General features: G+C 42.9%; 1 protein-coding gene across 1 annotated transcript in view; it reads right to left on the reverse strand.

The window, feature by feature from the left end:
- STARD9 (StAR related lipid transfer domain containing 9) overlaps positions 1-24,558 on the reverse strand; it is a 155,529-nt gene that overhangs the window by 58,958 nt on the left and 72,013 nt on the right. The window contains exons 8-16 of the mRNA XM_044271258.1: positions 17,189-17,258; positions 16,510-16,582; positions 10,457-10,524; positions 10,291-10,388; positions 8,899-9,099; positions 8,221-8,318; positions 6,499-6,576; positions 6,336-6,410; positions 1,910-2,089 (exon numbers count right to left, since the gene is read on the reverse strand). Of these exons, the coding sequence (XP_044127193.1) occupies positions 1,910-2,089; positions 6,336-6,410; positions 6,499-6,576; positions 8,221-8,318; positions 8,899-9,099; positions 10,291-10,388; positions 10,457-10,524; positions 16,510-16,582; positions 17,189-17,258 (941 nt within the window). The remainder of the gene's footprint in view (positions 1-1,909; positions 2,090-6,335; positions 6,411-6,498; positions 6,577-8,220; positions 8,319-8,898; positions 9,100-10,290; positions 10,389-10,456; positions 10,525-16,509; positions 16,583-17,188; positions 17,259-24,558) is intronic.

The raw sequence follows: 24,558 nt of genomic DNA on the forward strand, positions 1-24,558 counted from the left end.
GGGCTGCTAATGTGTGAGTGTAAAGTATAGTTAGATCTTAGGGTTTAATATTGGAAGTGGGATTGTGTTTAGTGCAGTTCGGTATTATATTGTGTTTATTACAGTGTTATTAGAATATTACTGTATTACGGTGTGTCTCTATATATATTTGTATAACCCTTTATATAGACATATATAGATATAGTAGTATTAGACGTGTTATTGTATAATAAATTCCTTTTATTGTTAAAAGTACAGCAGTGTAGTCTCTTATATCCCATACATGGAACACCTATCAGACAATGGGGGCGTATCCTAGCGATACAGTTGGGCTACGTTCACATGTCCTGTATGCCTGTCTGACCACAATCCAGCATTTACTCCCAGAAAAAGATGCTGGATCACCGCCAGACCCCATTATATGCATTAGGGATCTGGCGGTGAACCGTAGAATCTAGCAATGCCGGATACGGTGGAATCCAGCATGCTGCTCTATCCCAACAGAGCCTGCTAGATCCACTGCCACAGACGGGAACGTACCTTTATATCTACTACATTGCTGTGTACAGACTCACCTCCTTCTATTCAATAACTTTCAGTTTCACAAGGTGACGTCTGCCCTTTTGACATTCTCCCAAAGCCCCCCGTCACCTCTGGCCCATGATTAAAGTGTACTTGACATTTTATAAAACTTTCCACATATCATGGTGATATGTCAGAAGTTTAGATCGGTGGTATCAGGAAGCACGTAGTATAAGGGCTCATTGAAAGTCTATGAGTCGGTACACTGCTCTCAGCAGAGCCGATAAGAGGTGAGGAAGAACAGCTGGGCTATTCTGCCCTTTCATTTTAGAAATCAGGTGTTTCAGCATCCAGACCCAAACAAGTGACAAAGCTGCACTGCTGGTACTAGTATGGCAATCAGTAGTTTCAAGAGGCTTTTTTCCTTTGTGGAATATAGTGGTTGATCCTCGGGGTCAATGCTGGGTTATATTTCACAGAGTGGGAATATATGTACTAATCTCCACTCAAAACTTCTACTTCACTGCTCCATCTCTGGTAAGGTTTAGATCTGACTTACATTGGCTCCAGTTCATTACAATACAGTATTTTGCACATACAGGTTTCTGATATGCAATTCCAAGCCTGTTTGAAATACTGTGCTGCAGTCAGGGGCGGACTGGGATCTTAATGTGGCCCTCGAAATAAACCTAAAAGTGGCCCCATGTTGTAGGTGGGTCCAAAATGACAGAAGACAGGGCAACACAAACATGTAGGGACAACAGCAGCAGTCAGCAATACCTAAGTGCAGCACAAAATACTGCCCAAGAAGAACCAAATACCAAGTACCACAATAGTGCTGCCCCTGCTGTCTTAGGGCCCATGCACACAGCTGTTCATTGCATTGGGGACCGCAATTTGGGGTTCCCAACGCACGGGCAACATTAGTGTGCATTCCGTAGACGGATCCAGACACATTGAACTTGAATGGGTCCGTCATCACCGCAAAAAAAAAAAAAAAAAAAAAAAAAAGTAACGCATGCACTATTTTTTGAAGTGCGGAGGCACAGACAGAAACCCCACGAAAGCACTCTGTAGTGCTTCCGTGGGGTTTTGTGCCTCTGTTCTGCATGGGCCTTCCGGATTGCAGAATGGGTCCGCATCCGTGATGCAGGGTGCCCATGGCCGATGCCCGCATATTGGCGTGTGCATGAGTCTTTACTGTCCTGAGGACGGCAATACTGTTGAATTTAGGAAGTCACCTGCGTCCACCCTGGCCACAGTGGACAAAAAAGCTGAAACTCCATACTTGTCCAAATAGTATTTTAATTTAATTTTATAAGGTACTGTAGAGTGTCCAAGAAAGTTTGTTCTGGGTTGTGTATGTATAAATATGCGAACGTATATATGGAAATACCATAGCACACACCTTGAGATAATAAATCACGACTCCAGTGCTGAGAATGTCATCATCCATTGCAATGAGGTGAGGTAACCCAGAGTCTATGGTCACCCTGGCTTTCCCCTCATTAATATCCACGTTGTACTGCTCCATAAAAGCAGCTTTATCCGTCCACTTATCTGTCCAATCTTTGGTGAGCTGCTCAATCTGTAATCACATTGAAAACACAAAATATGCAGTTCGAATAGGAGTTTCACTCTGGTTTTATCTATGCAAAAGACAATTTGGATGTAAGTGACTACAATGTCCAGACTGACATGTTTCTGCAATTTAAAGTAGTTATCCCACTAAAAAGATATTCTACATTTTTCACACCAGCATCTGGATCTGAATACATATGTAATTGAAATTGTAATTAAGAAATTTACCATAGTCACTGAGTTTTTTAATAAAATCTATCTGTATAGCGCCACCAGCTGTTTGTTCTTATCCTTATTTCTCTGTCCACCTTGCCGAAATGGAGGCACATCCTCAGCTTCATCTGTAAACTGAACCACTTGAGACCATGACAGGGAGAGTGATGCAGCAGAAAGGACATACCTCCAGAGAAAGGACACACCCCTTAGGCTACTTTCACACTAGCGTTTTGGCTTTCAGTCTCTGAGATCTGTTCAGGGCTCTTAAAAGCGGTCCAAAACGGATCAGTTTTGCCCTAAGGCATTCTGGAAAAGAATCTGCTCAGTTTGCCTCCATTCCGCTCTGAAGGTGGACACCAAAACGCTGCATGCAGCATTTTTCTGTCCGCAATGTGGTGCGGAGCCAGACGGATCTGTCCTGGCCCACAATGTAAGTCAATGAGGACGGATCCGTTTTCTCTGACACAATAGAAAACTGATCCGTCCCTCGTTGACTTTCAATGGTGTTCATGACGGATCCGTCATGGCTATAGAAGACATAATACAACCGGATCCGTTCATGACGGATGCAGGCGGTTGTATTATGGTAACTGAAGCGTTTTTGCAGATCCATGACGGATCCGCAAAAAACGCTAATGTCAAAGTAGCCTTAAACTGCCAGCTTAAATCAAAGCAGAGCAATTGGAGCAATGAATGGGGAGATCTCTGGACCCATGTGAGGCACAGGGCTGGTTCTAGCAGATTGTCATGCACTATATGAGGTCTGATTTTTTACATTAATGATGCCATAACCCACTTTTTTTGGTATTTTTGTGGTTTAGAAAATATTTTTCTAAGCTGGCACGGCTCCAGCTCCACTGCTCCAGGTCCCCTCCAGATCATCAATGTCAGCAAATTCAATGGCCTCAGCAGTGACGGGCATAAATGGCACATGACTGCCGAGCCTCATCGGTCACATGCTATTCCGGCCACGTAACCATTGAGGTCAGTGATTGGCCAGCAGCAGAGATGTGTGTGTAGACGGCATATCATACTTCTGGTCCAGAGGGGACTTGAAGCAGTGGAGACAGGAGCCATGATGCTGGAACTGGAACCCATTGAAAAAAATAAGAGAGTTATTGTATTTTAGATATTACAGATCTTCCTTTAGTGTGCAAGCACGACCACCGTTGCTGGATTACAGGGTGGTCCTAACCCCTGGATACAAGCAGTGTATAATGTGATGGAAAAATGAATCAAGCCAGCAAAGGAGGCAATTTGGGCAATCACAATACATTAGTAAGTGCCTTGTATTAACTTCCGCTACATGACAAATGCCACTTGCTTAAGTGAGACAACCCCTTTAAGTCACTCCATATATTCTTCCTGTCTTGGCTCTTTTAACCCTTTCACCCCCTGAGGTTTTTTTGTTTTTGCGTTTTCGTTTTGCGCTCCCTGCCTTCCCAGAGCCATAACTATTTTATTTGTCTGTTCACATAGCCATATGAGGGCCTGATTTCTGCGGGACAAGTTGCACTTTCCAACACCACCATTTAATATTGCATATGATGTAGTGGGAAGCGGAGAAAAAAAATCCAAATGGGGTAAAATTGCAAAAAAAAATATAAAAAGCAATTCCACCACAGTTTTACGGATGTTTTATTTATAACGTTCGATGTACGATAAAACTGACAAGTTACTTTTATTCTACAGGTCAGTAAGAATTTGGCGATACCTTATATGTATAGTTTTTCTTGCGTTTTGATAGTGGTAAAATAATGTAAAAGTGGGTGGGAAAAACAATTTTATTTTTCTGTCACCATATTTTGATCCCTATAACTTTTTTGTAATTACGTGTACGGAGCTGTGTGGGGATCATATTTTGCGGGGCGATCTGAACTTTTCATTGATACCATTTTGGGGTGTGTAGGACGTTTTGATCACTTTTTATTTATTTTTTTGTAGAAAATTAAGCGACCAAAAACGGCGAATCGGCTATTTGGACGCTTTTTGCCGTTTTGCCGTATTGGGAATATATTTTTATTCTATGGGCGTTTTCGCACCCATGATGTATATTTTTTAAATTCTTTTAGTTCTTTTATTTTTAATTTTGGGAAAAGGGGGGTGATTAGAATTTTTAGGGTGTTTTACATGTTTTTTTGGTTTTTTTTACACTTTTTTATAGGTCCCATAGGGAACTATAACATGCAATCATTAGATTGCTATTCTCATAGACTTCAATGCACAAGCATTGGGGTCTATGAGAAAATTGCTTGTTTCCTATGGAGCCCTATTACAGGCAAGGGCTCCATAGGAAATACTATGCAGCAGCCTCCTGTCATTCACAAAGACAGGGGCTGCTGCACACAAGCTCCTCCGATCGCCGCACGGGGGAGCCGGAGCACCACTTGAAGTGCACGCTTTTGGTTTTCAGCGTGCTCAGATGCTGTGGTCAGGGTTGACCACGGCATCTGAGGGGGTAAATGTCTGCAATCGCCAGTACTGCCGATTGCAGACATGAGCCGCCAGTGTTTGCTATAAGAAGCAGGAAGCCACCCGCAGCTATGTCACCCGCAGCGCTCAGGAGCGGGCACCATCTTTAAAGACACGGCCAGCGCCGTACAATTACAGCGCTGGTCGGGAAGGGGTTAAGTTACTTTACCTAACCTCTTTTGTTTGGACTTTTAGCACAGCAAACAGCCTTGCTTAAAGGGGTTATCCCATGACTAATGTAAAAAAATGAAAATCAGACATCATACAGTACATGATCATCTCTTTCTAACAAAGCTAGAACCAGCCCTGTACCCAGGCTGAAACTGGGAACTTAAAGTGGCCCTGGCAAAAAACTAAACTAAAAGTGGCCACATGTTGTTAGCAGGTAAAATTGACAGAAGACGAGACAACACTAGTATGCAGAACCAACACAAGTAGGCAGGGACAACAGAAGTGTGTGTGTGTGTGTGTGTGTGTGTGGGGGGGGGGGGGGGCAACAATACCATAATGCAGCACCCCAGCAGAACCAAATACCACAGTGCAGCACAAAATACCGCTGCCTCGTTGCAGTATTCAACTGTATCACTGTCCTGAGGACCGCAAAAATAAGCCCTCATTTGGCTATGTGAATGTAAAATTTTAAAAGTTATAGATTTTGGAAAGTAGAAAGATAAAAAATAAAAATGAACAGCACAAAACTGTACTATAATGTCCCAAAGGCTGTGACTTTGGCCAAAGTGAAAGATCGCTATGTAACGCTGCATGTATCACAAGTAATGTAAGTGAACTGGGTCACTTTGCAGCGATAGATTTTTTTGCAACTGTCAGGTCACAACTTGTGGATTGCAACATGACCCCATTCAATTCTATTACGTTCTGAAGCTGCGATACACTGCGATCTTTGGTCATATGGCGTGTAAGCCACCATGTAGCCCCAGTCTATGGGCTCCTGCACACAAATGTATTTTTTGTCTGCATCTGATCTGCATGTTTTGCGGGTTGGATGTGGGCCTATTCACTTCAATGGGGCTGCAAAAGATGCAGACACAACGTGTGCTGTCTGCATCCGTTTGTCCGTTTCGTGGCATTCGCTAAAATATAGAATATGTCCTGTCTGCTATACGGACAAGGATGGGAAAGTTCTATTATGGGCCCAATGTTCTGTAAAATGCGGAACGCACACAGCCAGTATCTGTGTTTTGTGGATCTGCAATTTGTGGACCACAAAAATGGCAACAGCCGTGTGCCTGAGCCCTAATACTAAGATAACAGAACAAGGCAGTATTTCTTCATTACCTTTACTAATTTTATGTAATTTTTTGTCTGTCCGATCTGGAACCTATCAGGTCTCATTGAAGTCAGAGTAAAGAAATTATCATGTATTTAAAAGTCAGGACTTCAATACGGGCATTAAATAGAAACATTTCACTAGTGACTTTCTCTTGATAAACAGTGACAGATTACGTCAGTGGTAATTATTTACACTTTCAGTGCAATAAAAAAAAAACACTAAAAGCTCTAAAATCATGTAATACATCACTAACCATGTAAGATTACACATTTACCTTTAGTTCATTTAGCAAAACCAGTTCTGTTAGGTTTCCATCTCGTTCCTCATTAAAAGATGGACTACTGGTTCTCTGCATGGATAAAATTTGACAACATATATTACAAATGTGTATAATACACATCACAGCAGCACCAAAAGGACGAATTAGAAGACTGTACCATTTCAAAATTCCTCAGCATGGCCTTTAATCTGTTAATTTCTTCCCGGAGCTCTCTGATCAGTTTTACATTAGCATTCTGAAAAAGAAATAAGATCATGTTGTAAGAATATTTTGTATTGTTAAACAGATTGCCTGGACTAACGATATTGACATCCTTGGGATAGATCATCAATATCATACTGATAGGGGTCCGACTCCCGACAGCCCCACTGATGATTATTTTAAGAGGCCACAGTGTTTGTGCGATCGCCACTTCCCCATTAATGTTTACCTGTACGCTGTCTCCCTTACCGATAGTGCGGTGTAATTATAGCTTCCGCTCACACTCACTTGAATGGGACAAACAGATGTTATTATACTGCACCGCCACTACAAGGGAGACAGCATGGAGGTCTGAAGAGGGCGCACGGCTCACATGAGTGCCACAGTCCATTCAAGCAACTGATCGGTGGCGGACCCTGATTGATCTGATATTGATGACCTACCCTGAGGATAAGTTCTCAATATCTGCAGCCCAGACAACCCCTTTAAGTGTTCATAGGACAACTAAATAAAACATTCAACTGTACCAAGTATGTAGAATGTGTATAATTATCCCATTAATGACCCACAGTACAGCTTTTTATGGTAGTCTTTAAAGGACTGGAAAGATAAAGTAATATAAAAAAAAATAAAAAACATTTTCTGATCTTTTTGGGACACAATAAAAAGATAAAAGTAAAAAGGAGACCAGGAACTAATGGTCAGGGTGCTGGGCATGGTGTTGGAATGGCATTCCGAATCCGGCACTAGGCTACTGTCTCCACTGCTCTTGATCCCTGCTGGACTGGAAGTGGCTGTCCACAGTGTTGTTCCTCCACAGGTCACAGCTGAGGCCATTGACTGGCTGACAGCAATGACATGCATGTAGATGGCAAATCACACTTCCAGTTCAGTGAGGACGGAAGCTATGAAGTGTGGAAGTGGAGTTATGTTTTAATATATGCAAATTAGCCTCAAGGGGCAATGGGGGCGTTGCCATTACACCTAAAGGCTCTGCTCTCTCTGCAACTGCCACGCCCTCTCTACTTTGATTGACAAGGCTAGAGAGGCGTAATCAAGTTTACACTGCCTGGCCCTGTCACTCAAACTTCGGCATATCCAGCGATGCTTCTAAATGTAAGACATCTTCCTAGCCGTCTTACATTTAGACCATTTTCTACACATAAAACAGGCATAGAAAATGATAAATCAGACGGCCTTGCCGGCCCGTCCCCGCCATGCCCACTTTTTTAGACCTGGCGTGAGCGAGAAGAAGTTGCAATCTGCGCCTGAAATACGCCTAATATAGACATATTTCAGGTTAATAAATGACCCCAAAGTTGCTACAGTATGTATGTAATACTCAAAGCAACAAACAATTTGAAAAGCAAGTTCAAATGTATCAGTTCTATGGGGTGTATCAAATATAAACCTATATAAAAGGCTTCAAGTTCCTTTTACAAGACTTCCTTTCATAGACGTCTACATTGTTTCACACACAATGGTTTCTTCCACAGTCAATGCTTCTATTCCAATCTAGGGCACTGAGACAAAAGAACTTTTTATTCCAACATGTTTATCCACGGTCAAGCAAAACAACGGCTGAACTGATCTTAATCCATGAAATGCAGCGGTAGACATAGTCAAAATCAAATCTCGTGATTATATTTATACATAGGCAATACTTAGCAATACTTGCCTCATTCACTCTGGGTTTATTGATGATGTTTTTGGCATTTGAAGCATAGCGCAAGGTGCTTATAGTTTCATTGTAGCTGCTACTTGCTGGAGACACAGCTGAAATGACCATATTAACATGTAATAAAGTATAATCATGTAATAAACCATAAATACAGAACAGATGGAAGTCTAGACAGGGACTCTAAAAGTAATAATTTCTAAAGCAGATACAGGGTACAGCACTGTCTGCAGCAAGCACTACCTTACAAATCTACCGTAGTTCTCTTTTCTAACCGCAATCTTATGTAGGTTACTAAAATACACTGCGACATTACAAAAAAGTAGCATAGACAGTCAGTGTACATCTTCTAAGATCAGCTAGTGACGGAGTGGTCTACATGTCCTCCAACCTGCATGGAAATTCATTTGCTTTCTACACTTTAATATGAATGTCCAGATTTTAATGCAATATTTTTGGGTCAAAAATCCTACGCTGATTAATTTCATAACATATCGCTAGATCAGTCTGCGCTCAGTTTTTCCCCTAAAAGAAAATCCATCTGCCTGCTGACACCACTAGGGGGAGCTTTGGGGATTACTGTATACTGATTATAAACTGAATTCAACAGTATGCAATAAGCATGCATTAGTGATCATTGGATGCAGCAATAATTTTAAATGTAAATGGGTAACTTACTGGCAATCATTATCGTTTTTGAGTTTCCCCCAAGACTGTCCTTTAAAAGCCAAGTCAGAATGGAATCTCTGTAAGGCACAAATGGCTGCCGCTTTGATCCAGTTGCACTGCTTCCTGAGGGGCTGCTTGGTATCCCGCTGTCTCCATCACTGAGGATGCTGTTGATGCTTTGACAGCTACTACTCATTTGGGAATTCTGAGCTACAATTAACAAAACATTTATACTTTTAGATATTACTGGTAGGTAATTAATTAAAGGGGTTAACCCAGATTTTTTTTTTTTTTAAAGGCGGATACAGCCGATATTTCAAGTTAACTGGGAATAACTGCATTTTTAGACACAGACCATGGACAAGAGTTATGCAGTCTCAACCCCCCCCCCCCCCCCAACTCCCCCAAAAAACAAAACAAAACAAAAAACATTTTTAATGGTTTTAATCCCAGACACCTTTTACATAATTAGACAACCACAGACAATGCTAGTGACAGGCAGTCTATTAGGCTGTGTCTACTGGACAATCTAAAAGTCATACAGTAATGTTAGCCACCAGCGTTAGTGGGAGAGGGACCTCGTCTCCCCAACTGCCTAATAGCTATGGTCACTGTTGACCCTAGCATCTAGGGAGTTAAGTAGCCAGCATCGGAGTTAACTCTGATGCCAGCAGTTACAGCAGGAGCCTGCCTTCAGTCAGTGCGTGGCTCCCATGATGATCTGGAGCACGTTGTTCGCGCAGCCTGTGAGCTTTATTCAGTTCCTGCCGCACACGCTAGGCTTAACGATGTGGGCAGCAGGGACTAAACAGGCTCTGCTAATACAGTGCTCCAAAGAAAGCCTCATGTGCAGAGATTCACATCTTGTACAGGTGTTACTGTGACCTCTGAAAGGGACATTCACATTTAAGGCATATATGCCATTCCATATATGAGGGACTCTCACCTCATATGAAAAGAATGGGGATCTGGTGACCCCTGTTTGAAAATTGCTGGCCAGCGCACTCTCTCTATATTTCAATAGAGAAGTTGCCCAACTTGTTTATGGCCCTTTCCATTGAAGTGTACGGAAGTTATGGCAACAGCCAAGTGTTGCATGCTCAGCCCTTTCCATACCTCCCTTAGTCTTAGACAGAGTGGGGTGTACAAGTATGGAAGAGAGCATCCATTATCCCAAAGGGTGAGTATATACCACAACTATGTAAGATGGGATACCCTTTTAATGAAGGAGGCACAAATAATGCCACAGCAAAATAATTTATTGTGAAAGCAGTTATAATGATTACTACCAGCAAACCTATTAGGTGTATTTCCTTTTTCCTAAAGACGATGCCCCGTGACTGGTATTAAATCAAAATTTTGCACCCAGTAATTTCTCTACTAAGAAACACAAATCCATACCTAATGCAGAGATGACTATCCCAAGAGTCACCAAGGACCTGTTTATGTTTGAGCCTTCGGTGAGACGGTCTTTGCAGTAATTTGGAGAAGCTCTTTCACTAGAAGAAAACCATGAATATAACCAATGCTTTATTGAACAAATACTATTGTCAACACAATATCCTACCTGCCCGCCAAGTCTACCAAGTTAATTTTGCTGGCAATTTCTGATGGTAGATTATCTTCTAACGAAGCCTGTGTAGAAACAAATTGGACTGTGAAATTAGAAGATCACTGCACAACTTGAAGGGTTGTCTTGTCTAGAATTCAGCTTCTAAAAGAGAACATGGATAAATGTGTTTCATCCCAATATTAGCCAAAGCAGAGAGTTTCTCAAAAAGAGCAGCTCTTGTTTTGGTGGGCTCTGCCCATCCATGCATTACATGTTCACCATTCATCTGGTCAGGTGGCATGTGATACTACATAAACAATGCGGTGGCTGCATTTGACTAGCATTAGATCATCTATTTGACCATTGCTACTCATAGGAAGGTTCCTTTACCAGGGACAGATTGGGAACTCAAAGTAACCCTGGAAAAAAAACTAAAAGTGGACCCCATGTTGTAGGCAGGTTCAAATTGATAGAAGGCGGGCCTACACAAGTAGTTGGGGCCGACACAAGAAGAGGAGGTCAGCAATACCATAATGCAGCATAAAATACTGCCCCAGCATTAATAAATACCAGAGTTCAGCACTAGATACTGCCCCAGAAGCTGTCTCGCTGTAGTGGTCATCAATAGCTTTACGTTCTGTCCTCCTCCAGTTGTCTATAAATAAGATATGGAGCCATCGGCTCTCATGCCTTGCTGCAATGTTCAACTGTATGATTGTCCTGAGGACAGCTATACCATTAAATTCAGGAGAACATCTGCAGCCACCGGTCATGTACATGAGTACCTGATGCTCCCAGCGTTAATTACTGCTGAGAGTATCAGATCATGATGTACTTGGCCAGTGGCTGTAAGAAGGGCTTGGGCGGCCCCCTGGCAAATTTCCCTGTAGAGTCTATGTCCAATCTGCCCTTGGCCTTTACTGACTAAAACAGCAAGCAGTAGTGTTCAGGTACAATGTAAAGACAATTAATCAGATAATGACAGTTTTACATTGGAAGTACTAAGTATAAAAGTGTACCCCAGAGTATTTCAGAATTCATTAATTTAAAGTATAACTGTCATATATATATTTTTTGGAGAATTGGATAGTGGTGATTAATATCTCCTTGGTGGCCCTATTTCAACTTTTCACTGTGTATTCAATTACCCCTTAGTTCCACATTTTTGTTCCCTGTACTAACTACTTTTACCTGTGCTTAAAATCAGGTTGCTAGGCAGGGTCCGTCTATGTGTTGAAGGACAGAGGACGCAGAAGCAGGCAGCCTGCAAGGTCACATTACTGACAGCCAGGGACTGTAAGTAAATGATTAAAGCCAGGTCCTCCCCAGCAGCTGATAGCAGTGCCTGGGCTGTGTGCACTTCTCCCTGTCCCTGCGCTTGGCAGACGCTCCCTGACTCAGCAGAGCTGGAGAATGCAGAGTTGGAGCAGCGCAGAGCAGGGAAGGGAGATCTGCCGTCTGCTCAGTGTATAAATGAAAGCAACATGTGGTAAGAGGACCCCTTTGTGCTGCAGGAGATTAACCCTTTAGGGGGGAGGGCTCTGGTTACTGACACTTTTGGGGGGCTATTGTTACTGGCTAGTGAGGGCAGGCGGGATTAGCCTCAGGGTGAGGGCGGTGGCGGCCATCTTAACTGAATAGTGAAATTGCAGTTTTATGCAGACTGGTTGCTAAGGGCTGAATCTTATTAAATATGGGGTAAGTCAGTCTAATAGTAACTGATTCTGGAATATCATGTTATTAGTAACTACATATATGAAAATTGAAATTAGGGTCTAAGTGTGACAGTTATCCTTTAAAGGGAAATGATAATCTCTTTTTTTGGATCATACATGCAATGTATTCAGAAAATCTTTTTCACTTTTTGTTATGGTGTGCCCTAAAATAAAGAAAAATCGAGTTTACCCCCCATCAACCTGCACTCAATACCCCATAATGATAAAGTGAAAACATAATTTTTTGCAAATTTATTAAAAAGGAAATTATTCAGACCCTTTGCTACGACAGTTAAATTTGGTCCTGCCTATAGAGTCCAGAGACAGGATTGTGTGGAAGCACAGATCTAAAGAAAGGGTGCAAAAAATTTCTGCTGCACTGAAAGTTCCCAAGAGCACAGTAGCCTCCATAATTCTTAAAGGGAAGAAGGCATGAACAACCAGGACTCTTCCTAGAGCTGGCCGACCCACCAAACTAAGTAATGGGGGAAAAGAATCTTAAGGGCGGTGACCAAGAATCCTATGGTCACTCTGGCTGCGCTCAAAATATCCTGTGTGCAGTGGGAGAAACTTCCAGAAGGCCCACCATCACTGCAGCACTCTACCAGTGTGTGCTTTATGGCAGAGTGGCCAGAAATAAGCTTCTCCTCTGTAAAAGACACATGAAAGCCCACCTGAACTTTCAGACTGTGAGAAACAAGGTTATCTGGTCCGATGAAACCAGGATTGAACTGCTCATCACCCGCTCAGTACCATCCCTACAGTAAAGCATGGTGGTGGCAGCATCATGCTGTTTTTTTTTTTTGTGGCTGGGATAAAGAGACTGGTCAGGGTTGAGGGAAAGCTGAATGGAGCAAAGTACAGAGATATTTTTGATGAAAACCTGATCCAGAGTGCTCTGGGCTTCAGACTGAGCTGAAGGTTTGCCTTCAAAAAAGACAATGACCCTAGGCACATGGCCAAGACAACACAGTGGTGGCTTAGGTACAACTCTATCCTTGAGTGACCCAGCTAGGTCCACTGCTGTTCCCGATCCAATCTGACAGAGCTCGAGAGGATCTGCAGGAAAGAATGGCAGAAAATCCCCAAATCCAGGTGTGCAAACCTTGTGGCATCATCCCCAAGAATACAGGAGGCCATTATCACTGGCAAAAGTGTTTCAACAAGTCCCTTTTCAATAAATTAGCAAAGATTTAGAACTTTCTGTTTTCACTTTCTCATTAGTCTACATCACGGGTGTCAAACACAAGGCCCGCGGGCCGAATCCGGCCCGCCAGACCTTTTCATGTGGCCCGCCGCCGGCCGCCAGCCTTCACCTTTTATTATCACTGCGCCGCCCACTTTATGAATGAAGCAGGCGGCGTGGGCGCATGACGTATGACTCACGCTGCCAGCGCCTGTCCTCCCGGCCTGCCTCCTCCCTCCTGCCTACCGAGCGGCGAGCGCTTGTAGTTTTAAGTACCCACAGATCCCCCATAAGTGTCACCCACAGATCCCCCATAAGTGTCACCCACAGATCCCCCATAAGTCCGATACAACCGGCCCTTTGACGGTGACCAAACTGCTGATGCAGCCCCCGATGAATTTGAGTTTGACACCCCTGGTCTACATGCACACTAATGTATTTTGTTTCCGTGTCTGTTCCGACAATACGGATGCTAAAAGGACGTCATCCGTATTTTTTGTGGATCAGTGCTTTTTTTTTAAACTTTATTATTTTTGTTTCCAAATAAGTGTACAGCATTACATCAATACAGTATTCCAATAATCAAGACAAAGTGTGCACATCAAATGGATATAATAATTCTAGACAGCAGGAAATTATCCCATATAACTTCCTTTCCCAACTCAAAACCCCTCCCCGAAAGATTATTCCCTATGCAGCCTCTCCTTGTGCCTAAACCTCTCCTCTCAAATCCCCCAAATACGGTTATTATAACCATCAATGTATAATAATCATATTATCTCAGTGAGCACATATTAGATGCTTAAGAAACCTTTAATTTCCCCAAAGTGCCTTCAGATCCTCTATCAAGTACCAAGATGAGAGCTTAAAGGGTCCCATCACCCTTGGGTATTCCAAATATGGGACATATTCTAGGATAAACTGCTTCCATGTATGGAATAATTTCTTCCCCAATGTCTCAATCTGTTTGAGAGACTAAAGCCATTCTAAATGAAAACTATTCCTGAGTTGTCCTATTACCGCATCTATGGAAGGAATGTCTGGTTTCAACCATTATGCCAACAGACACCTTTTGGCGATCAATAGCCTATGACCTATTCCTCTTACCTCCGTCTCCCTGATCATCCATATCCTCCTCTGCATGTAAAATGGCCAAGGATGGTGTCATAGCTCCTTGAAATCTGACGATTTTATTCAGTATGTTTCCCACGTGCCCAGAAACCTCTCAGTTTTGAGCAGCCCCACAGACCATGGCATAGATCAGAGCGAAGCGTTGCATACCTGGGACAGGCTATTAGCCTATCTGGCTTTGCAGGAGAGCTAGGGAGGTCAAAAGCATAAATTGCATGGTGTAGTATTTTAATGTGGGTTTCCCTCCAATTCTCATTCACTACTGCTCTATATAGGGCCGACAGGCCTTTACGAATGAGGGTTAAAAACCTCTTTAATTGCTAGTATCTGCCCCCATTTTTTAAATAAGCCTTTGGGATCTTTGGTCCTTAAACGGTCTCTCAATGCCTGGTATAACAAGGTTATTGATGGCCTGCATGTGCATTTAAGAAAGGAGTCGAAATCATTCGAAGACCATTCCCAAGACATATCTCTTACCAGACCTTGACGGTAATTTCTGACTTGTACGTAGGGAAAATAACTGGGACCTCTCAATAACCACCTCCCCACTAACTCAGGCAGTGTTGCCCATCGGGATTCTGTCTCATGGATTAAGTCTCCCATTCTTTTAACTCCCTTACTCACCCACTGCCGAAAGATCTTACTATCCATTCCTGGTTTAAAATGATGGATTATTGGTAAGGGGGAGGTGTTTAGAGAATTGGTAGGGCAGGAGGAAATGCTTCCTCAGTACTTTCCATGTTATTATGGTGTCTCGGAAAACTAGGGACCTCTTTATTGGGGTCGGTACCCCCGAGAACTTTGTGTGCATCAGGGCCACCAAGTTCCAGGGTCTGGCTAGTTGTTGTTCCAGTTGTAAGTTCGAATAGTATGATGTATCATTAATCCAATGTAGAATATGGCGGCTAATACATGTTAGGTTATAAACTCTTATGTCAGGGAAATTTAGTCCTTCGTGTTCCTTTTTCAGTTTTAACTTCTCCATGGAGATTCTCGGACTGTTTCCATTCCATATAAATCTAAGAAATCTACGCTCCAGCAGATGGATATCAGCATGGCGTAAGAGCAGTGGGATTGTCTGGAGGTGATACAACAGTTTTGACATACACATCATTCTAATTAGGTGGCATCTCCCCACCAACGAAAGCGGCAAGCCTTGCCACCTGCCCAAATCACTTAGTATTTTAGAACTCAAGGGGGTGAAATTCAACTGGTATAAAGAGTGAGGCATTCTCCCTATTTTAATACCTAAAATAAGTAATGTGAGCTTTGACCTGCATAACAGATATGTGGGATACCGATTTAATTGGCTGCCTATCAACCGGGGCCAGGGACATCAGTTCACATTTAGAAATATTCACCTGATAACCTGAGTAATCTCCGAATCTTTTTAAAGCCTCGAATATTCAATCTATTTGCTCCTTCGGTCTCGCTAAAAATAACAGTACATCATCAGCGAATAGAGCTGCCTTTAGTTATCGGTCCCCTACCGTTATACCCTTAAAGTGGCTGCAACATAAAATGTGAAAAAAAGTGAACAGGTCTGAAGACTTTCCATATCGCCTGCATATAAATGGACAGTGAAAAGAGCTAAGCAAGTTGCAAGCTTAAAGTGGTTGTCTCATCATAGACAATGGGAGCATATCGCTAGGATATGCCCCCATTGTCTTATAGGTGCAGCTCCCACTGCCGGGACTCGCACCTATATTGAGAACGGAGCACCGCAAGGTGGTGGCTGGAGGACTCCAGTCCAGCCACCACCAAGCCGGCTCCCCAGAGAAGTGAATGGGAGCCAGCGCTCGGCTACTTTCGGAGGCCCATAGAAAATGAATAGAGGGCGGCTGCACATAAGCAGTGTGCCCTCCTTCACTTTAAGGCTCTGTTCTCAATATAGGTGCAGGTCCCACCGATATGCCCCCATTGTCTGTCATGAGACAACCCCTTTAAGGAATCATCCTGCCACGTACTGTGTGTTACCAAACCACTAGAATAGTCCACAATAATTTATAATGATAATTGTGATTGGTAGAATTCACCTGTGTATACTGGATAGTAAAGATGGCATGAGAACGGCTACTGGCATCATGGACGTGGGTAGCTGCGGTTATTCTACAGTGAAAGACAATTACAGTAAATTCTTTACAACAGATAGACACTTACACAGGTTCTGCAGACTAAATATTCTGTGTTAATTTTTCATATTACAATAAGCTTACCTATGAGTGTGGACAAGCCACATATATAGATGAACACATCTCTCGCTCCGGATTTATAATACGACACATGGTTTATTATGGGTTAAGCTATACATATGCTTCCCATATAATGCTGGCCCTCAAGTTTTCAGTTTAGGGACTTTATTTAAATCGTGACAGTAACATGTTGAATTGTTCATTTAATAAAAAATCTTGAACATTTTAACAGGCAAAAACAGTAGGACAAGTTAATAATATGATGATCTAACACCAACTACTCTTAGTACATAATGAGGACAAAGGGGACAAAGCCTAAACATAGTACCATGCATAAAGTATGTGACGACCTAAAGCCCTGTTCAATACACTTTAAGGGAACAACCCCCCCCCCCCCCTTCCTAAAAATAATTAAAAAAACAAAAAAAAAAATAAGCATTTTTACAAAGAAGTCACACCAACTAGCACATACATAAATGAGAACATCACAGCTAAAATAAAGAATACAATGTTGAGACAGTACCGGTTTTCGATCCCTTGCTCTAGGAGACCAACAACTTGTTCATAATCAGTAACTACATGCTGTGATAATCCTATTTTAAGAAGCAAAAGAAAAAGAAAATATTAAATTAAAGCAGATAAATTTGTGTGTAAACATTACAGTGCTGGACATAAGTATTAATTAGAAACTGCTAAATTATTCCCAAGTTACGAGTCTCCCTTTAGGTAATGTCATAGACAAACTCGGCAAAAACGTAAATGCAAACTGTGCATGTAAGTATTTATAAAAGATAACCTATACTGCGGTGTAATAGTATAAGAAGGATCAGACTGCAATTCTGCTGTAATTTAGAGTTGTTTCAGATAGCTTTCTCCAGTAGGGGGCACTACTATACCACAATAAGACCAATAAGTGCCATTACATGTGCAACACCATAGATCCTAAACACAATCCTATTGCAGTTTTAATGTGTATTGAAGGGAGAGCCTTACAAATCTTGCTGCCCATCTTTATTCACAAGTAGTGTCTCATGGCTACCGGTAGCAGTAAAACATCCAGCAACAGAAAAATGTAGAGAAATGACTTGTTCTAAATTCACAACAACATAATCATGCAAGATGGATGCGTTTTTAAGGGAGCCCGTCACCTTCAGTATCAGCCTCAAAGTAAGCGTACTGCCATTAAGGGTCCATTCACACGTCCATAAGTGTTCTGCGGATCCGCAAAACACGGACACTGGCAATATGCATTCCGCAATTTGCGGACCGCACATCGCCGGCACTATGATAGAAAATGACTAATCTTGTTCGCAATTGCGGACAAGAAACTGACATGTTCAATTTTTGGGCGGAAACGGAAGTACGGATGCGGAAGTGCAGATCCGCAAATGCGGATGTGGACAGCACATTCCAGCCCTATTGAAAATGAATGGGTCTGCACCCGTTCCGCAAAATTGCGGAACGGATGCGGACCCATTTTGCAGACGTGTGAATGGACACTTAGGGTAGGTGCCCCGAAACATAACCATACCTTTCTTGTGGAAATTCAATCATCTAAGGCCGAATGCACACGGCCGTGTTCCGTGGCCGAGAGTGGTCCGTGGTATGCCGGGCTGGATTCCTGTTCAGAGCAGGAGCGCAGGGCGTCATTGGTTGCTATGACCCTGTGTGCTTCATGCTGCCGCTGCACTATAGTACTACACTCCTATGATCTATACGAGTGTATTACTGTACAGAAGCGGCGGCATTAAGCGCACGGCGTCATAGCAACCAATGACTCCGTGCGCTCCTGCTCTGAACAGGAATCCAGCCCGGCATACCACGGACCACTCTTGGCCGCGGAACACGGCCGTGTGCATTCGGCCTATTCCTGAGAAATGCTTGTTTTTATTTTTATGCAAGTAAGGTTTTTGGATCGTCATGGGTAGGGCGGCTCTGTTCTGTGCACCTGGCTTCCCCTGCCTCATCACAGGAACTGTCATTAAAACAGCAGGGGGACTTCTGGGGCAGAATTATGGTGGAAAGATGGTGCACCAAGCGGATTGACACTGTCCATGGAGCACCTAAACCCTTATATGCATAAAAATAAAAAGAAGCATTTCTCAGAATTAGAGGAATGGATTTTAACAAAGGTATGGGTAATTTTTTGGGAAGGGACCTACCCAACATGGTGGTGTGCTTACATGGAAACCAATTTTGGAGGTGACGGATTCCTTTTAAGTACATAAATTCTATATAAGGGCTGTTTCACACGAGCGGATGCCATGCGTGACATCCGCTCCGTGAATGACAGCCAAGACCCGATGCGAACTGCAGAAGCACGGAGCATTAACATGATTGATAATGCTCCGTGCCTCTCTGTGACCTCTTTACTACGAAATCACGGTGACAACTTTATCTCACTGTGATTTCGTAGTAAAGAGATCACAGAGAGGCGCGGAGCATTATCAGTCATGTTAATGCTCCGTGCTTCTACAGTCCGCATCGGGTCTTGGCTGTCATTCACGGAGCAAATGTCACGCACGGCATCCGCTCGTGTGAAACAGCCCTTAAACGTCAAATAAATAAAAAAAATAGTAGTTGTGTACTTATCAGTCAGGTATATAATCACACAACTGCTTTGCACTGGTCCTGGAAACAGATGCATTTCCTCCAGCCCCTGAATTAAGCATTTTGCCTTCCCTGTTTGGCCTCTTGCACACGACTGTGTGCCCGCCGTGGCCGTAATGCGGTCCACATACGGCGGGTCCGCAATACACGGGGCACTGGTCGTGTGCATTCCACATCCAAAACGTTTTGCAGAACGTATGGATCGCAGACCCCATTCAAGTGAATGTGGTCGCGATCCGCATGCGGCAGGCCCACGGTCGGTGCCCGTGCATTGCGGACCCGCACATGGTTGTGTGCAAGAGGCCTTTTTATAAAACGTATATAACAATACAAACATTTTTTTTTACCACAGGTTAATATAACCTACAGTGGATATAAAAAGTCTACACACCCCTGTTAAAATGTCAGGTTTCTGTGCTGTAAAAAAAAAAAAAGAGACAAAGATAAATCATTTCAGAACTTTTTCCACCTTTGATGTGACCTATAAACTGTACAACTCAATTGAAAAACAAACTGAAATCTTTTAGGTGGAGGGAACTAAAAAACTAAAATAATGTGGTTGCATAAGTGTGCACACCCTCTTATAACTGGGGATGTAGCTGTGTTCAGAATTAAGCAATCACATTCAAAATCATGTTAAATAGGAGTCAGCATACACCTGCCATCATTTAAAGTGCCTCTGATTAACCCCAAATAAAGTTCAGCTGCTCTAGTTGGTCTTTCCTGAAATTTTCTTAGTCGCATCCCACAGCAAAACCCATGGTCCACAGAGAGCTTCCAAAGCATCAGAGGGATCTCATTGTTAAAAGGTATCAGTCAGGAGAAGGGTACAAAAGAATGTCCAAGACATTAGATATACCATGGAGCAATCTCCCATATTCTTCATATGTCTGGGCTGTGGTGTAGAGTGGCAAGACAAAAGCCTTTTCTTACGAAGAAAAACATGTGGGAAAAGGTGTTATGGTCTGATGAAACCAAGGTGGAACTTTTTGGCCATAATTCCAAAAAATATGTTTGGCGCAAAAACAACACTGCACATCACCAAAAGAAGGCCATACCCACAGTGAAGCATGGTGGTGGCAGCATCATGCCAAGGGGCTGTTTTTCTTCAGCTGGAACTGGGGCCTTAGTTAAGCTAGAGGGAATTATGAACAGTTCCAAATACCAGTCAATATTGGCACAAAACCTTCAGGCTTCTGCTAGAAAGCTGAACATGAAGAGGAACTTCATCTTTCAGCATGACAACGACCCAAAGCATACATCCAAATCAACAAAGGAATGGCTTCACCAGAAGATTAAAGTTTTGGAATGCCCCAGCCAGAGCCCAGACCTGAATACGATTGAAAATCTGTGGGGTGATCTGAAGAGGGCTGTGCACAGGAGATGCCCTCGCAATCTAACAGATTTGGAGTGTTTTTGCCAAGAAGAGTGCTTTAAAAAAATCAAAAGGTGCTTCAACAAAGTATTAGTTTAAGGGTGTGCAGACTTATGCAACCATATTATTTTATTTTTAGATTTTTTCTTCCCTCTACCTAAAAGATTTCAGTTTGTTTTTCAATTGAGATGTACGTTTATAGGTGACATTAAAAGGTGGAAAAAGTTACATCACAGAAACCTGACATTTTAACAGGGGTGTGTAGACTTTTTATATCCACTGTATATGTAAATATTTAAAGTAATTTTTTATAGTTTTTTTTCTTCCAGCAAATGGGTGAGTGGTTTTCTGAATATAATTTTTTGAAGTAACTACTTCCTGTGATTGCTTTAACTTCTTTGTTTAGACTTTTAGTCCAGTAAACAGCCTCTCTTGACTGTCTCAGTCAGACCATTCATTCCGACCTCAGAGGTTAGGCCGTGAATGACTCAATTAGAGCATCATAAATTATATGTGCAAAACTCTTCTCTGGACACCTTTATCTAGGCCTATCAAGAGAACACTGGAGCTGTCATACTGTTATCATAATTCTACCAACCTACTATTATACTAACAGATAACCTTTCTTCCTAAGAACGGGTTACCTATCTATATAAGAGTTTGTACTGACTGCTAAAAAGAAGAAAATATTTTGTATTTAATCTTCAATGGTATAGTAGTACTGAACTGAAAAGGAAAAATGAAACAAAAATTCTTAAAACACTTTAAGCAGTGACTGAACTTTTAACAAAGTCTTTGTATCTAAATCGGACAAAAATGCTTCTTTCTTCACTTATGAGACTCCTTCCCTTCCCAGCACTCTTCCCCAACTGTTCAGTCTTTTTTAATCAACTGCTCCATCTGTCCTAAGAGATGACAGACTTTGCACTCACCAAGTGATCGGACTATGTGCCGCTCATAGAAGTCTATGAAGAGGCGGGGCAGCAGGGATGAGGAGTAGAGAGAGAGAAGCAGAGAAACACGCGCAGACATGCTGCTGCAGCTAATAGTGAGTGTGTCTTACAGTTACTGGGTTCACATATACACTGCTCAGTGCTTCTCTATACTACCCATGCTGCTGTTGCTTCTCTGTATATGAGAGCGAATGTTAGGGAAGCAGAATCTCATCTGTGTGTGTACTGTGTATGGAAAACATCATAGCATAGGGTATACCGACCTACCGCTCTGTTGAACGCAAATACATAACACTGATGAGAATTTTGTTTAGTTTTTGAGAGACTCCAAAGCACTAAAGCAAAGTTCTAAAGATATGCAAATTAGATATCACAAATGCCCAGGGGCGGCGAGTGTGCTGCAAATAACCAGTGCTCCCCGCCTTAATTGCACCTGACTCCTCCCCTCTGTATAGTCCATGATATGCAGTGCCCATGCGTTGCTTACTAGTTACTTAATCGGCGCATGCGCACTGCATTTCACTATGCTTCTACCCGCAGTGGCCAATGTACTGCGCATGCCTGGCCCCGGCGGAGATCCATGCAGGTGCTGTATTACGAATGGAGATAAGAATGATACCACAATGACACAGGGCTGGCCGGACAATAAAGAGGGGAGGAGTCAGACACAAGTAAGGCAGGGAGCACTGGGCACTTGCAGCATACTCGCCACCCCTGGGCACTTGCAACAGCTAATTTGCATATCTTTAAAACTTTGTTTTTGGTGCTTTGGAGACTCTCAAAAACGAAACCAAAGTACCATCAGTGTTATGTATTTGTGTCCCATAGAGCTATATTTATATCACATGTCATGTAGGTGACAGACTCCCGTTAAAGATAGAACATGTAGATTGTAAGCCCACACGGGCAGGGCCCTCTCTCCTTCTGTACCAGTTTGTAACTCATTTTGTATATGATTAGTGCAATTGTCTGTATTATGTATGTGCACCCCTTATCATATGTACAGCGCTATGGAATGAATGGCGCTTAAATAATAAATAATAATAATAATAACCTGCAAAGGGGAAACTGGCGAAACATGCAGAATAAGGGCTCGTTCACACGACCGTGTGAAGCCTGTCCTGTGGACCGCAAATTGCGGTCCGCAATGCACGGACACCGACCGTGGCCCAGCCGCATGGGGATCGTGGACCCATTCAATTGAATGGGTCCGCGATTACTCCGTTCCACAAAAAGATAGAGCATGTTCTATCTTTTTGCTGTGCAGAGGCACGGAACAGAACCCCAGGAAGCACTCCGTAGTGTTCTGTTCCGTGCTTCCGTTCCGCATCTCTGGATTTGTGGGCAGCATGCGTTCGTGTGAACGAGCCCTAAGGGCTCATGCACACGACCATATGCCCTCCGAGACATACGGTCTGCGAGTGGGCCATATGACCCGGAGTGGCATACATTGTGCGCACGGGAGCGCACAGCATCATAGGTTACTATGACGCTATGTGCATCGGGCTGCCCGTCCATCACTCATAAGATCATATGAGTGCAGGACAATGGTCCCGCGGACGGCCCGATGCACACAGCCTCATAGTAACCTATGATGCTGTGTGCTCCCATGCGCACGATGTATGCCACTCCGGGACATATGGCCCGCTCACAGACTGTATGTCTCGAAGGGCATACGGTCGTGTGCATGAGCCTTAAGGCCTCTTTCACACTACAGTATGTTGCATTCAGTGTTTTGCGTTCCGTTTTTCACGGATCCGTTGTTCCGTTTTTTTGCTTCCGTTGTGGTTCCGTTTCCGTTCCGTTCCGTTTTTCCGTATGGCAAATACAGTATACAGTAATTTCATATTAAAAATTGGGCTGGGCATAACATTTTCAATTGATGGTTCCGCAAAAAACGGAACGGATACGGAAGACATACGGATGCATTTCCGTATGTGTTCCGTTTTTTTTGCGGCCCCATTGACTTGAATGGAGCCACGGACTGTGATTCTCGGCCAAATATAGGACATGTTCTATCTTTTCAACGGAACGGAAAAACGGAAATACGGAAACGGAATGCATACGGAACACATTCCGTTTTTTTGCGGAACCATTGAAATGAATGGTTCCGTATACGGACCGTATACGGAACGCAAAAAACGGACCGTATACGGAACGCAAAAAACTGTAGTGTGAAAGAGGCCTAAGAGTTATATAATGGCCAGATGTAGTGTTATTCCTCATGCATAAACGCAACTCCAACCATACCAGACCTACCAGTTGTTCAGGTGTAATGTAATGGTTTAACACAGTACTCTCTACTTATTCTACAGTTTTCAAACCAGCACCTGCATCTGAATACTTTTGTAACTGCATGTAATGAAATATTTTAGCATAGCGACTGAGGTATTCAATAAAATGTATCTGTCTAGCGCAACCTGCTGTTTGTTTTTTCTTTTCTTATTTCTTTGTTCGGCTTACTGAGATGGTCGCACGTGCTCAATTTCATCTTGTGATAGGCAGAGAGCTGCAGCAGAATGGACACGCCCCTTTAGCTGCAGCAGAATGGACACGCCCCTTTAGCTGCAGCAGAATGGACACGCCCCTTTTGCTGCAGCAGAATGGACACGCCCCTTTTGCTGCAGCAGAATGGACACGCCCCTTTAGCTGCAGCAGAATGGACACGCCCCTTTAGCTGCAGCAGAATGGACACGCCCCTTTAGCTGCAGCAGAATGGACACGCCCCTTTAGCTGCAGCTTGATCTAAATCTAGCAGAGCAATAAATAGGAAGCTCTCTGGATCAATGTGAGGTACGCGGCTGGTTCTAGCTTTGTTAGAAAGAGATAATGAAGTACTGTACGGTGTCTGATTTTCATTTTTTACATTATTTATGAGATAACCACTTTAAAAAAGGTATTAAAGGGGTTTTCCGGGATTTTAATATTGATGACCTAGGGAGCAGCTAAACAATA

Source organism: Bufo gargarizans, chromosome 11 (genome assembly GCF_014858855.1).
Source record: "Bufo gargarizans isolate SCDJY-AF-19 chromosome 11, ASM1485885v1, whole genome shotgun sequence".
NCBI lineage: Eukaryota > Metazoa > Chordata > Amphibia > Anura > Bufonidae > Bufo > Bufo gargarizans.